Genomic DNA, 15,477 nt, shown 5'->3' with positions numbered 1-15,477 from the left:
TGAGGGTAAACATGACACCAACAGATCAAAATGAGTTTTTTATACATATTTATATATTTATGTGATTAGGGTCATTTATTAGGCCTAAAAGATGATTTGAAGTAAAGTATGTATATATATATATATATATATATATATATATATATATATATATATTTATATATATATATATATATATTTATTTATTTATATTTTTTTTCTACACTATAAAGCTCATGTTAGCTACACACTGATAATAGTCTAGTTTTTACTTATTGAGTATCGTCTCACCCCAATCATTATTCCATATTACAGATAGGATTGAAGAGCGTGTCAAAAATCAGAGTGACACAGTGAAAGCGTGGGTGGGATTAGAAAGAGCCATTTGGAATAAATATTAAATTAGCTATGTTTTTTATGTTTTGTAAATTTTAAGAATGTTAATTTTAATATTGGAGATATTGTTGCATAAAAGTTTTTACTATTTTGGTATAAATGTATTTGAGGATTTTTGTTGTAAAATTATTATAAGTTTGGGTTACTACACCTTTCACATGTGTCTAATATGAGCAAAACTAACAATTAGAATGAAATGTAAAATAACATTCATAATGATGAAGTTGGAGGTGATCATGAAGTTATAGATGGGTAAGATACTCCCAAACATGAGGTTGTTGATGGTTAACTAAAAAATTCGTTAAGAAACCTATAATTTCGCTTAGGAGGTCTATCAAAGATCAAAGACCTATTACTTGGTATTCACCTAATGAATATGAACCGTTGTGATGTCCCCGGGAGCGCGGTGTGCCCTGGGGGAGGTGAGGGAATAAAAAATAATGATTTTGAAAATTTGGATTTGGAGTTGTCACTAACCTATTTTTCTTAGTGCGGTTAGAATACCTAATTACTATTCAATTGATTGGTCACTAGATTAAACTTAGGACAAAGAACCATTAGTTCGGTCTGCGTATACCAGGATTGGGATTGGGAGTTTAATTATGCAAGGGGAAGGTACCTAATTAATTAAGAATTATCCCTAAATTGAATTTAATAACCTTTTAATTAACTCATTTTAAAATAAATAAACAAATATATGAATAAATTAATAAAATTAATAAGATATAAGAAACACTGGTATGACTTAAGAATGTCTAATAAGATCTTTAAAAGAGGGGATCTTGTTAGAAAAACCTCCCTCAAAGCCGATACAGGTGATTTCTAAACATACCCTATTGCCATTTTAAAAATCATAGGGACACCCTCCCCTTGAAAATCGAGAAAATCATCAAAATACTTATAAAAATATTCCCAAATTTTATAGAAAAATTTATAAAATTTTAAAACACATTTCCAAATTTTTTTGGGATTTTTAAAGCATTTTTCCTTGCTATTCTAGCTAAAAACAAACCAAAAATATTTTAAATTTTTTTTTTCTGATCTTCAAAATATTTTTCTAATTTTACTTCAATTTATCATAATTTTTTCATAATATTTCCTATTACATTTCATTCATGTACTTCAATTTGCTTGAAATATGAATAGACCTTTTAAATCTGCATTCATTATCTAAGTTAAGTGATTTGTACACAACCAAATTTAATGGTTAAGTACATACTAAAGAATTAGTTGTTATTCAATTAAAATCTAATTTGTGGTCCATTTAGAAAAAAAAATGGTTTTGCTTATAATAATTATTTAAGTTTTCAAATTTAAAAGCATAAAAAATCTATATATTACAAAAATTTAATTATTGTATTTATTATATAGAGTTTTCCTATTAGGAGACAACTAAGCAACAAGTTATCAATACATTTCATTTAGGACTTGTTTGGTACCATTTTATATTTTTACTTATTTATTCTTGTTAGTATATAAAAAAATAATGTCAATGTGTTTGTCTAGGTGGCTAGTTTTTTATTTTTATTATTATTTTTTTCTCTACTTTGAAAAAAAATTGAGAATCAAATGTTATATATTTTAATTGTTTTTTTGTAACTTGTTGTTGTCTTAGTGAATTAAATAATTCATTTTATACTTAATATTTTAATTAAGAAAAATGATCATGTGAATTCAAAAGTTAAAAAAGAAAATATTTATAATTTTTTAAGAGTTTGGAAAGTAAGAAAAATCATTAAAAATACTTTTATTATTTGTCCATTGACGCGTGCAAGAGGGTTGTTTTTGTAAAATGAAAAGGTAAATTTTGAAATATAGTAGTTAATAAAATAATTATAATAATAGGCATATTATAATATTTTAATTTATATTGCTTTGAATTTTTATTATTTCACTTTAACGAGTGACAAAAATAAAAATTTGTTAGTCACATTTTAATTAAAAATAAATTTTTTATTTATTAATAATAGTAATAATAATAAATGTTAAATGTAAAAAATGCCACGCCACATCATATGGGTTGTCACAAACTGTCATGCACTTCATTTTTCGAGATTGCATTTGGCAAGTAGATTCACATTCTTGCCTATAATAATTATAATAATAATAATAAGGCTAGATTGGGCCAACAGGGCTGGCCATGGTATGGGGCCCAAGGTGCATTTAAGGAAGGCCCAAAAGAAGCCCATGAAATGGACCCAATCAAATCCTGACATTCCATCCTAAAATAAACAAGAAAATTAATTACAGAAGCCGCCCCATCATCGGTCTCTGTTCTTTTCTCTTTACCTTCTCCTTTACGCTCAATGTACTCCTCTACTGCAAAGCAGCCTACTCTTAAGTCTTAACTCTCATCCACCCGCCATCAAATCTTTCCTCTCTCTACCCACCATTTTCAAATCATCAAAGCTTTTCTCTCTCTCTCTCTCTCTCTCTCTCTCTCTCTAGGGTTTCCCTGATGTTCTTGCTTCCTTCCCAGGTTCCGAAGATCTAATTGACCCCCCTCTCCAACACCATGCCGAGGCATAACCATGGCGTCCAGGGTCTGATCCCCGGATCCTGCAAAACCAGGAAGAGAGGTTGTTCCTCTTCTTCGTCGTCTTCCTCTGTGCTGCAGAACTACAGGTTCAAAAGGGCCATTCTCATCGGCAAGCCTCGAGGCGGATCGAGATCCTCCACGCCGGCGCCGTCCTGGAGGCTAGTGGGCTCGAGATCCCCGGCGTCCGCATTGCGGATCGCGGAGTCACCCAAGTACGCGCCGTCGCCGCTGAACTCGAAGCCACGGGGGCCGCCGGTGTCTGCGAGGAAGCTGGCGGCGACGCTGTGGGAGATGAACGAGATTCCGTCGCCGAGGGTTGTGGAGGAGAAGAGGGTGAGAAAGGAGGTAAAAGCGAGAGAAAGGGCCCCGAGGTCGGTGCATTCGGGTTCGCTCCCGCCGCATTTGTCCGATCCGTCGCATAGCCCCGTATCGGATGTGAGTGTGTTGGTTCCTGGATTTTCGTGTTTTAGGGCTCGCACTTGTTTTTGAAAGAAGAAGTGTAGTTTGAAATTTTGAATTTTATATCATTTGTAGTTTGATTAAGCATACTGCTGTTTTTGTTTTTATTGGTTTATCCAGAGAATGGATCGATCTGGAACGGGTAGTCGCCGGAGAAGAGCATTATCCATTTCTCAGAGGCTGATGCTGACAGACCAGAATGTTGGGGTTCTTGACTCCGTAAGCAATGCCAGTTTTATGGAGGTATACATCAAACTTGATCACTGTGTTTGGTTACCAGGAAAGTGTAGGAATGCTAAAATATGAATATTTTCCAACACTAATTAATCCTGCCTTGTGGAGCATATTAGTCGGCCTTGGATTTAAAAATGTGTGGATTTGGACAAAACACTATATAAAATCAATATGAGTTTCGTTGAGTCCATACAACTCCAAATCTAATGCTAGAACTTCGCGCGACCAAATGCAGCATAATTTTTTTTCCATTGATTATCCAAATGGAATTTTACTTGGCTTGAATGAACCTGAGGACACAATTGGCTTACTTTAGTTAATTTCTTCTCTTTTTAGTTCGTCCTTTTCCTCCCTCTCACTTTTCAGAATTCATAACCAAAAAAAAAAAGGTCTTATAGTTTTAAATCAAATTATGGAAGGAGTGTGAAGAATTTGCCGACATATTATCTTCTTCACGAATATCACAAAAAGGGGAAAAGATAGAATTGATAACCATCATAAGGCTTAGCATAAATATTTTTATAGAAATGGGTTTCAATGCAAATGTTTTAACAAGTAGCATTCATATGCAATGGACTGCTTAATATATTATGTAAAAAATTTGATTTTGAAGTAGACTGCTCACTGTTCGTGTAGCTCGTAGGTATGCAGAGATTAAAGAACCTTTCTTCGTCTTTCTGCTTCTGGTTCCTATAAATATTCTGAATTTAATTTAATTTTTTGTTAGTTTATTTGAGATTCCCTCTCTAACGTATATTATTTCTGATTAATATGAAATTATGTGCCTGAACGTTTAAAATTTTTTATTTAGATTCAGATTTGTGAGGCTTTTAAAAGTTTTTGTATTGTATGCAATAAGGCAGTTCTATTTTGGAGAGTGATAGCTGACAAGGAATAATAAGATTATGATTTCCTCTTTTGATGTAGATTGAAACTAGATCTCGAGGCCAGACACCCAGGGGATCCACAGTTGGAGTAAAGACCCGGTTGAAGGATGTCAGTAATGCATTGACCACATCTAAAGAGTTACTTAAAATTATCAACCGCATTTGGGGTCACGAAGATCAGCCTTCATCGAGCATGTCCCTTATCTCAGCCTTACATGCTGAACTTGAGAGAGCCCGCCTGCAGGTCAATCAGCTGATCCAAGAACAGCGCTCAGACCAGAATGAGATCAATTATCTCATGAAGTGTTTTGCTGAAGAAAAGGCAGCATGGAAAAACAAGGAGCATGAAGTGATTGAGGCTGCCATCGAATCCATTGGAGGAGAGCTTGAGGTAGAGAGGAAGCTGAGGAGACGGTTTGAGAGCTTGAATAAAAAAATTGGGAGAGAATTGGCAGAGACAAAGTCATCCCTCTCGAAGGCTGTTAAAGAACTTGAGAATGAGAAGAGATCAAGGGAGATAATGGAGCAAGTTTGCAATGATTTAGCTGGGGATATTGGAGAAAACAAAGCTGAAGTGGAAGAACTGAAGAGAGAATCTGCCAAAATTCGCGACGATGTTGAGAAGGAAAGAGAGATGCTCCAATTGGCCGATGTGTTGCGTGAGGAGAAGGTTCAAATGAAACTCGCAGAGGCCAAATATAACTTTGAGGAGAAAAATGCTGCTGTTGACAAACTGAGGAATGATCTTGAAGCTTTCATGAGAACCAAAAGAGCAAAAGAAAAAGCAGTTGCTTCAATTAATCATGGGAACAATGGAGAGCTTGTGGCCTGTTTTGGTCGAACTCGCTTTGGCTATCATTGGAATGATGAAAAAGAAGATGGAGAGATGGAAGATGGAGTAGAATGTGATATAGACTCTGCTGAAAGTGATCTCCACTCAATAGAATTGAACATGGACAATAATAATAGCAAGAGCTACAAATGGACTCGGATGTCTGGGTCTATGCGTGATTCAAGGAAAGTTCCGATTGATGAAATAGAAATCAAAGGGAGGAAGTCTACTTCTGGGAAAGTATCACGGAGAAGCACTTCTCTACAAAGGAGCATTTCAGATGGAGTTGAATGGGGTGGCCAAGCTGAGAGTCTCCGAACTTCAGGAGATGGGTGGGATTGTGAGAGGTTTTCTGAAGTTGAGAAGCAAGCTCAAATAAAAGTTCATGGGGATGAAATGCAAAGATATAGATCAGCGAAGGGTCTTAGGGACCAAGTTTTGTCTAGGTTAGGATCTGCTGGTTTTTTCGCTAGTCCAACCCGACAATGGGGGCAATCGTTGCCTCAACGAGATACCATCAACATGATTCAGGAGAGTCCAACAATGTTGCAAGGCAGTGGTTTGAAACCAAGGCTAGTGGAGGCTAAAGGTGAAGGCCCTATAGCAAGAAGATCAAAACGTTGAGAGCTGTGCGCAGACCAATGGATGCCTTTCTGTGATCCAGAGAGCTTGTTTTGCAATGACAGCTGATGAATGCGGTAATTGGTTTGAAAATGAGCGAGAACTCAAGTAGTTTGGAATGTGGGAAGCTGCACTATAGTTGATTACTGTTCTGCTTGCTATCCCTGGAAACTTTTTGCAGTAGCTGCTGTATAATTTATTTTGATCTGTCATCAACTTGTAGGGACGTTTGGGTTTTACAGGTTTTTTGTATAAAACCTTGCTAATCAAGAGAACTTTCTCCTGTACAGATTTCCTACATATGACTTGGGAAAGAACAAATATTCTTATTTAGCATTTGAAGCTTAATATGTTGATTATTATTTTTCTGAAGGAAAAAAGTGAAAAACAAAGAAGAAAGAGAAGAAGAGTTGTCAAGTAGAATTTACGTCCTAATGAGTTTTATATTGAAGTCAAAGAACCCGTACTAATCCAGCTAGGTATAATCTGATTGCTCCATGAAGGGGACAGGAGCTCAATTGTTCTTTAGCAGTATAATGGGGATCAAGGGGTATTAATATTATTATCTTATCTAGTGTTTAGGCTTGTCATATATAAATGAGGGTGTAAAATTCAGCAACATGTCCTGTGTGTAACGACTCGCAAATTCTGCGATATGTATATTTTTTTTAAAATAAGAAAAATCTGCTCTGATTCCTACGTGTATCGTCCTGTGTAATACTCCATACATAATTTCTATATAACCTACGATACCCAAAGTGACACTAGGTACAACAGTCCTCAAATATATCATACTACTCAGCGAAAGCATATATATATATATATATACAGATCCAACTATAATGTCAGAGCTTTAATCATCATCATAGTTTTACATAAACCTCGAAAATAACCATCCATAATTCATTTCAAAGATACACAAATTACTTTCTTATACACCATGGCGTCTCCACTACTTACCCTAAACAATACTTTCAAACTCTGTTATGAAGAGTTCTAAGCCTAGTGACCTGGCTTTCCTAAAATGATAGAAATTATAGGAGTGAGACATCTCTTAGTAAAGCGGAATAGATTATTATCAGTGTATGACAAATGAGTTTTGGTGTATTATAAGTATATTCTGTAAATAATTAACTGTAACTTATTAGAATACATATTTTCTTCTCAAAACAAGCTTCAACTTAATAAACAACCGTGTTTATATAAATCTACATATGAGTATTTTACATAATACAACAGATCACATCATTTCAATTCTCAACACATTCTTACTTTCCATACTGAGCATACCTCTCTAATGGCATCAGTACGAACTTCTCAACACAATTTTCATACTGAGCATACCTCCCCAACGGCGTCAGTAGGAATTTTACAACATACTATCCATATTGAGCATACCTCCCCAACGGCATCAATAAGTACTTCAGAACATACAATCCATAATGAGCATACTTTCCTAAGGGCATCAGTAGGAACTTTATAACACAATTTTCATACTGAGCATACCTCCCCAATGACATCAGTAGGAACTTTACAACATACTATCCATACTGAGCATACCTCATCAACGACATCAATAGGAACTTCACAACATACTATCCATATTGAGCATACCTATCCAACAACATCAGTAGGAACTTCACAACACAATTTTCATACTGAGCATACCTTCCCAACTACATCAGTAGGAACTTCACAACATACTATCCATACTAAGCATACCTTCCCAACGACATCAATAGGAACTTCACAACACAATTTCCATACTAAGCATACCTCCCCAACGACATCAGTAGGAACTTGACAACATACTATCCATACTGAGCATACTTCCTCAACGACATCAGTAGAAACTTCACAACATAATTTCCATACTGAGCATACCTCCCCAACGACATCAATAGGAACTTCACAACACAATTTCCATACTGAGCATACCTTTCCAACGGCATCAGTAAGAACTTCACAATATACTATCCATATTGAGCATACCTCCCCAATGGCATGAGTAGGAATTTCGTATTTCTCAACATTGAATTATTGATAGTCATTTTCACAAATAAGAACAAAACCTGTCATACTATAAATCTATATATAATCATTGAAATACTGTAACTCTGTATAAAATACCATCATACTGTAGTTCTATATAGAATGCTATCATTCTATAATTTTGTATCAAATGCTGTACTGTAGTTCTATATAAAACATTGTAACTTTGTATAAAATTTGTACTATAGTCCTATAGATTTTGTATCAAATGCTGTATTGTAGTTCTATATAGAACGTTGTAACTCTGTATAAAATTTGTACTATAGTCCTATAGATTTTGTATCAAATGCTGTATTGTAGTTCTATATAGAACGTTGTAACTCTGTATAAAATTTGTACTATAGTCCTATAGAGGACGTTGTAATACTGATAAATATGTACTGTAGTCCTATAGAGGACGCTGTAATACTATATTAAATCTATGTAAAACTCTGTCATATTGTAGTTTTGTATAAAACACTATTTTACTATAATACTGTAGAAAACCATGCTTCTATCTATGCATGTTTTACCATAAAAACTGACAAGTTTAATTATACCTAACTTTCAAATTTATGCCACACAGACTGAGTGATTATTTATACTATAATATTCTATTGAAAATACTGGTAAAATTGTAAGAACCCGACCCGAGAAACGCGGATTAAATAAATAAGAAAAGAGAAGGGAAATTGAAAGGAGAAAAATAGAAGGGCTCGTCGACGAGGCTCCTTCTCTCGTCAACGAAGTACCTTCTATAGCTTGGCGATGAAATTCAGAGGTTCATTGATGAGTGAGTACCGAGAGATTTTGGCAATTCTGAAATCTCAGGCTCATCGACGAGGCCAACTCCGTCGTCAACGAATTCCCTTCTTATACTCGTCGACAAGGATGCCATCTCGTCGATGAGGATGCCATCTCATAGACAAGGCTGGTCGGGTCAACTAAGTTATAAATATCTATTTCATTGCTTAATGGAGAAGAAACTTAAATTCTCTCTCTCTCACTCTCTAAGATTTGGGCTATCTGTTACCCGAATCGGTGATCTGACATTACCACGTGGATTAGGGGAGGAATCTCTATGGTTATAGCGGATCGGATCTTCATTTTGAGGATTCTCGGGTTTTGTCCTAAAATCGAGGCAAGGGTCTGATTTTGTTTTTGGTTCGGTAGATATGTAGTAAATAGGATTATATTGATGTTGTGTTCTTTGATTCTTAGGTTTTGGGAACTCGGTTCACTGTTTTGGAGCTGTTTAGTTCGTGTTTTGGTTTTCGGGGAAAGGTAAGGGGTTTTTGTTTATATCATTTATTTTGTAATCTAAATCGATAGAACTATGGTTTACGATTATATGAATGTTTTGGCTACTTATTTGGGAAAATCTATCGGGTGAAATTACGGGATTTTTGGGTTTACAATTTTTGGGAAAATTAAGGGTTTTAGGTATCATCTCCGTTTCTGTTGGAAAACTATATATTTGGTTAAACTATACTATAGAGATGACCGTACCTTTGATTATTTTAAATTGTATTTTCGGAATATCTAATATGAGATTGTTTGTTTACCCAAATAAGTGTGGAATGAGCTGATATATATTGAACGATGTGTTTTGTGAAAAGTGTGCCAGTTAACTACTGTAGGCTGTGAATGATGTATTTTGTGAAAAAACATGTTGGTTAACTACCGTAGGCTGTGTGTAATTGAAATGAGATATAGGAACATGAGTTTCAAATTTTTCCAAGTTTTATGAAAATGCCGAGTCGGGATAAAATCGAAGGCCTAGGACAATCGAAACGTGTCGGTTAACAACCGAAGGCTAAGATATGAGGCGTGCTGGAATAATACCGTAGAAGGCCAAGTGAGTTAGCTATCGTAGGTTTAGATATTCAGCTTGAGGCCGAGGGTGTGAAATACCACCTATGATTTCGGTTGGTCACCAAAGGGTATAAGTTTGTACCATGTTTGTAGCGGTTGAACACTGTGGGGCTTAGGCTACGCCAGGTTATAGGGGTGCACCGTATCGTGCGGCTAGCTTAAGCCGAAGAGTGTGACGACATTAGATCGAGGTGTTTTGTGAGATGTATACTAGAATTGTATTGTGAAAATATTGGAATTGTGAAATGTTTATGTTTTATTGTTGAAATAACACTCATGTATCCACACACTGATATAACCCGTTTTTCCCTTACTGAGAGGTGTTTGACCCATATCATACAAATATTTTTTAGGTCCTTCGAGTAGCTGACCCTAGCGTTCTAGCGTTTTAGGAGCGTGGGTGTTGGTTAGCACTGTCTAGGTACTTGTGTAAGTACTAAACCATGGCTGAGGTGTCATTTTGAGTTATGTGGATACCCAGGGATTATGTTTTGTATCATGGGACTAGATCCTAATGTTATATAGACTCTAGTATGGTGTTATGAATGTATTAGGTTAAATTATTCCGCTACATATATACATTGTGTATGTGATGATGTACAGGGTATACGTGAACCCTACGGGGTCAGACCCTTATACTGTGTAGTATCATGGATGGTTGTATGATACAAGGACATGTTAGGTTACTAAATCACACCCTAGGTCCTATTTTTGAGTTCAGGGTGTGACAATAATTATCTCTAGGGTTTTACTCAACTCAATAATCCAATTTTTCTCAAACATACATATATCATTTCAAGTTTCCCATTCTCACAAATCTATATACTCAGGAAAACATATATATTACTCAGAAATCACATATTATATTTTAATCAGTTAAATTTTTGAAAATGCCTGACATAATCTATTCCCCTTATTTTTTGGAAATGTGCCTATAGGGATTTCAAAACTGTGCTTGCGGCGCTCGCACAAACCTTGTATCCATATACCCTAACTTAATCATATCAAGCCCAGAATATTTACCATCTTAATGCTCCTAAGCCCTAATTAAACTTGAAAAATATCTTCCTTACCCTAATTTTGGAGTAGTGCCTCGAAAGCCTAACCAGCGAAACCGCTTTAGTTAAACTGCGGAGAATCGATGTCGGGATCTTAAAATGCCGTTTATCCTTCGATTTGGGCTGATTTCGGGAGAGAGAGAGAGAGAGAGAGAGAGAGAGAGAGAGAGAGAGAGAGAGAGAGGGTTTTTTTTTTTCTAAACAAATGAACTACTGCCCTATTTATAAGCCCCTGTCCCAGACGAAACTGTTGATGGTTTTCTTGAAATCATTGATGTTTTGGCTTTTAACCCAGCCAATTATTTACCATTTTACCCTTACCTGGTTGTGGTAACTCAAAACAGTCGACGATTATCTGAGCTCATCCAAAATCGATAAGGTTTTCTGACCTCATCCAAAACTATTGACAGCTTGGTTTGTGCCAAACCAAATTTCCTTTTTTCTTTATTATTCTTTTGTTACTATTTTCCAGATTTCTACATCCTGAGTTTTCTCAAAATGATACTCCGCCCCTTTTGTTTTCAAAAACTATGAAAGGACCTTATGAGATTTAATTTTATTGAAAAAATGAACTTTTCGTTAGTTAACCTTTAGTTAGGTGTTATGTATATAAGACAAAAGACAAGAATAATCATAATAAAATGATATTATAAAATCAAAACTTAATTTAAAAAAATGTATCAACATAATGTCTTGAAAACTAAGGGTTTGTTTGGTATCGTTGTTGTTGTCTATTTCTTCATAGTGAAAAAAAAAAATTTATAAAAGCACGTTCATTTTTGTTGTCAGTTTTTAGCTATTTGTTAGAAAATTGAAAATTAGATTTCATGATTTTCAATTGTTTTGACAACTTGTTGCCAAAAATTTTAATATTAAGAAATATTTTTTTTTGAATTAAATTATTTATTTTATACACTTTTAAATTAAAATCAAATTTAAATGATCATCTGAATTTAAATATAATTAAAAGGAAAATGTACATAAATTTAAAGAAATAATATAAAGCCAATTATAAAATAATTTTACTATTTTTAATTAAGTTTTTAATTTGTATTAGTTTTGTAAACGTTAATTAAACAGTCGCTAGTTTTTCAGTTTTTAGTTTTTGTTTCTGATGTTTCGTTTTCATATCTAATTTTTTTTCCTCTAATTTTTGGCAGTGATGTCAAAGGACCCTATCTAAATGACTTGGATATCTAATTGATTCTGAAATTAACTGGACTATCCTATCTAATCACTTTAGATCAACCAATTGACATCATCATAATAAAAAATATATATATTATTATAATTTTTTAAAAAATATATGAAAAAATAAAAATTACTAATAAATCATAAAAATACCTAATACTTTTAATATTGCAAAATGTTTATTAGATGTAATTTCTATAAAAAATTAATGGCTAAACACATCATAAAAAAAATAAAACATAGTTCAAACATTTTTGAATTCAAGTTACTTATCAAACATAATGCTAAAAATGATAAAATAGAATTCCAAAATTCATTCTTTCTAAATTAAAACTATAAAATGGAATGTTAACTCTTTTGTGTGTAAAATATAAATGTAAAATGGATTAAAGGAAACTCAAATTTATATTAATTGGTTAACCATTATTTAAGATAATTCACTTAATTTTTTCTAATTTTATTCAAGTTATTAAATATTAAATATGATATTCAGTCAAATCTAAAAATCAAGTCACAACTCGATCAATCGTATGATACAAATCAATTTTTTTAGACTATATTTTATTTGTTAATGATATATTTAGTCATTTTATTTTCATAAAATGTGTATAGCAAATATTTTGTAACAATATAGTTATTTAAGTTTTTTTTTGAATTATTAGTATTATTTATTTTTCATAATTTTTATTTTTTTAAAATAATAATTTACTTATATTGTCATGCTTACGTCAACTGATTGATTGAGCTTAATCCACGAAAATCACTCGTAAGTTTAATTTTCAAGATATATTGTAGATAACTGATCAACTTTTCTAACTTAATTTATTAAACTAACGTCTTTTTCTTCTTTTATCTTAGTAAAATTAAGTTGAAGGACAAAATTATTATTTTATTAAGGATAAAATTTAACTTTTTTACTGTACATAATGGTTGAATAAAGGTCAACTAAAGAGAGGTTTATTTTGCCAATAAAATAGAATCTCGAGGGTTCTTTGATAGTTTCTGAAAACAAAGGAGGCGACCTGTCATTTTAAGAAAACTCGAAGGATATTGCTGGATTTTACCCTAAATAATAAGACAAAGACATGAATAAAACCTATTATCATTGTTATTGTAACTATAGATTAAAACATTCAATTTTTTTTATTTGAAAGTATAAATTTTACGGCATATATTTTTAAATTTGTATAAATTTAAATAAAATACAGTATATAATTACATTAAATTTCTTCAAAACACATTCAAATACAGTATTATGTGCTACCAAGTCACGAGGCAACAGCCAAATCAAGGAATGAGAAACTCATAAACCGAATTCAGAACAACCCAAAAAGAAATCTGAAGTTATGGCGCTACAAAAATTTAGAACTTAAATTCAAGATTTAAAGTTGTGCTGCAAGAGAGTCGAGACCCTCGAAAAAGGGGAAAGGTGAGACAACGATAATGGAACGCTGTCTTTCCTGGAAAGGGTTTACAGCATATCTCAGACAGGATGATGAGCTGGGCAGTGGGAGGCTAATGATAATGATAGGTGGCACCCACGTATGTAGCTCCAAATCTCCAAGCATGCATTGCCATTGCCACCGTAGCCAAGCAGCAGAATTGCAATCTGGTCAGCGTGCGTTACGACTTGGAACTTCCCTGGGCAAACCCTTTTTACAAACTGACCGACGCGATCTGTGCAGTATGACTGACCAACTGGGCCAACTAGTTCTTTGTACGCCAACAGGCCCAGAGAAGCAGCACAGCAGGCGACCCCGTGGCATGTTTTAGAAAGGGAAAGGGTATAGGGAATGGGGCCTAGACTATTACCCACTCACTGTACTTAACCAAGAGTTGCGAATGCAAGGGTGACTAATGCAAAATTTAGAGTAAAAAATATTCAACTTTTCACATAAAAAGAGGAAGCCCTCAGTTTAAAATTTTTTATTAATTTTTTTTTTTTTTTAAATTTTAAAAATTTTAGAAACCTCCCACGAGATTTGTTAAGAAGACGCATTTTTTTTTTTTCGTATTTTTTAAAAATATAAGTTGTTGCAGCAAAAAATTGAATGACTTTTACGATCTTTGATCACGACCATCTGAAAAGAGATAAATAAGTAAGGTTTGAAGGACTCGGGATATACTCCGGGGGATCTCTTCGATACCTAAGTCAGGGATTAGTTTGAGAGATCTTTTATGCAATAGTAAAATAGAGTTTAGAATGAGATACCTTAACCTCTTCACCAAATCCCTATTTATAATGACGGAAGTTGACCCAATGGTGTAATGTCATTTATTGGCGACTTAAGGTACGGGTATGAATCGCTCTGGTTCTTACCTCGTTAGCTTGAATTGCTCTACTTATTATAAGGTGGCCGTCAATTGCTTCGGTCGGGCGGTTGACGTGGGCGGTAACCGTCCTCATAATGCTGCGCTCTAGTCTCTTCTAAGTAGGTGATATATTTGGGGTATATCAGTTGCCCCTCCTTAGGTTCAAAATTTTGAAACTAGATTCCAAAGTTCGAAAGTTGTTGTTGATTTTTTTTTTAAGTAGCTTTTTTTGAGGCTTTTTAGGCAGCTTGTGGCTTAATGAGTCATGCTATTCTTTTTTGTCGTTTCTGGTATAATGAGATGTGCTTATATTTTGGGTCGTTTCTGGGCCTCACGAGCGTTGCTCGTCAGTTGGGCCGATTCTTCTTTGCCTAATGAGCTGTACTCATTTTTTGGGCAGTCTTTTGACCTCACGAGCATTGCTCATCAGTTGAGCCGATTCTTCTTTGCTTAATGAGTTGTGCTCATTTTTTGGGCAGTCTTCTAGCCTTACGAGTGTTCTTCATTAGTTGGGTCGATTCTTCATTGCCTAATGAGTTGTGCTTATTTTTTGGGTAGTCTTCTAACCTCACGAGTATTGCTCATCAGTTGGGCTGATTCTTTTTTGCCTAATGAGCCGTGCTCATTTTTTGGGCAGTCTTCTAGCCTCATGAGCATTGCTCATCAGTTAAGTCGATTCTTCTTTGCCTATGAGTCGTGCTCATCTTTTAGGCTATATCTTCAGTAACATTTTAGTAATTTATGATATCGGGATGGTTGTTCAATTCGACAGGCTCTTGCAGTTTTGATTTCATTAGGGTTAAAGATGTGAGTTCTGGTATTTTTAATATCAGTTAGGATTCGAAATCTGTTCGGGATGGATTTGTTTCAAAGGGTTTAGACGTGTAGGCACCAAGTGTTCGATCATTTTCGGCAAAGGGAACTGCAGGTGAGCGTGCAGTATTATAGATTTCGCAGACTAATTTCGTGTCGTCTGTGTCATTTATGGGGTCTATAAACTCAGATTATTCAATTGTATCCCGGTTGATCCGTGAGTCCTATGTTGGAATTTTTGGACATGGG

The 15,477-nt window shown here is 34.4% G+C and overlaps 1 protein-coding gene across 1 annotated transcript; it reads left to right on the top strand.

Annotated features, from left to right (window-relative positions):
* Positions 1–2,630: 2,630 nt before the first annotated feature.
* LOC131164197 (uncharacterized protein At5g41620) lies at positions 2,631–6,295 on the top strand. Its single transcript, XM_058121212.1, has 3 exons — positions 2,631–3,349; positions 3,494–3,616; positions 4,535–6,295. The coding sequence occupies exons 1-3, from the start codon at positions 2,891–2,893 to the stop codon at positions 5,948–5,950; spliced, it is 1,998 nt and encodes a 665-aa protein (XP_057977195.1). The 5' UTR covers positions 2,631–2,890; the 3' UTR covers positions 5,951–6,295.
* Positions 6,296–15,477: the final 9,182 nt, after the last annotated feature.

This window comes from Malania oleifera, chromosome 1 (genome assembly GCF_029873635.1).
Source record: "Malania oleifera isolate guangnan ecotype guangnan chromosome 1, ASM2987363v1, whole genome shotgun sequence".
NCBI classification, from domain to species: Eukaryota; Viridiplantae; Streptophyta; class Magnoliopsida; order Santalales; family Ximeniaceae; genus Malania; species Malania oleifera.
Note: the sequence above shows the minus strand (reverse complement) of the source record. Positions and strands in the feature narration are given on the sequence as shown.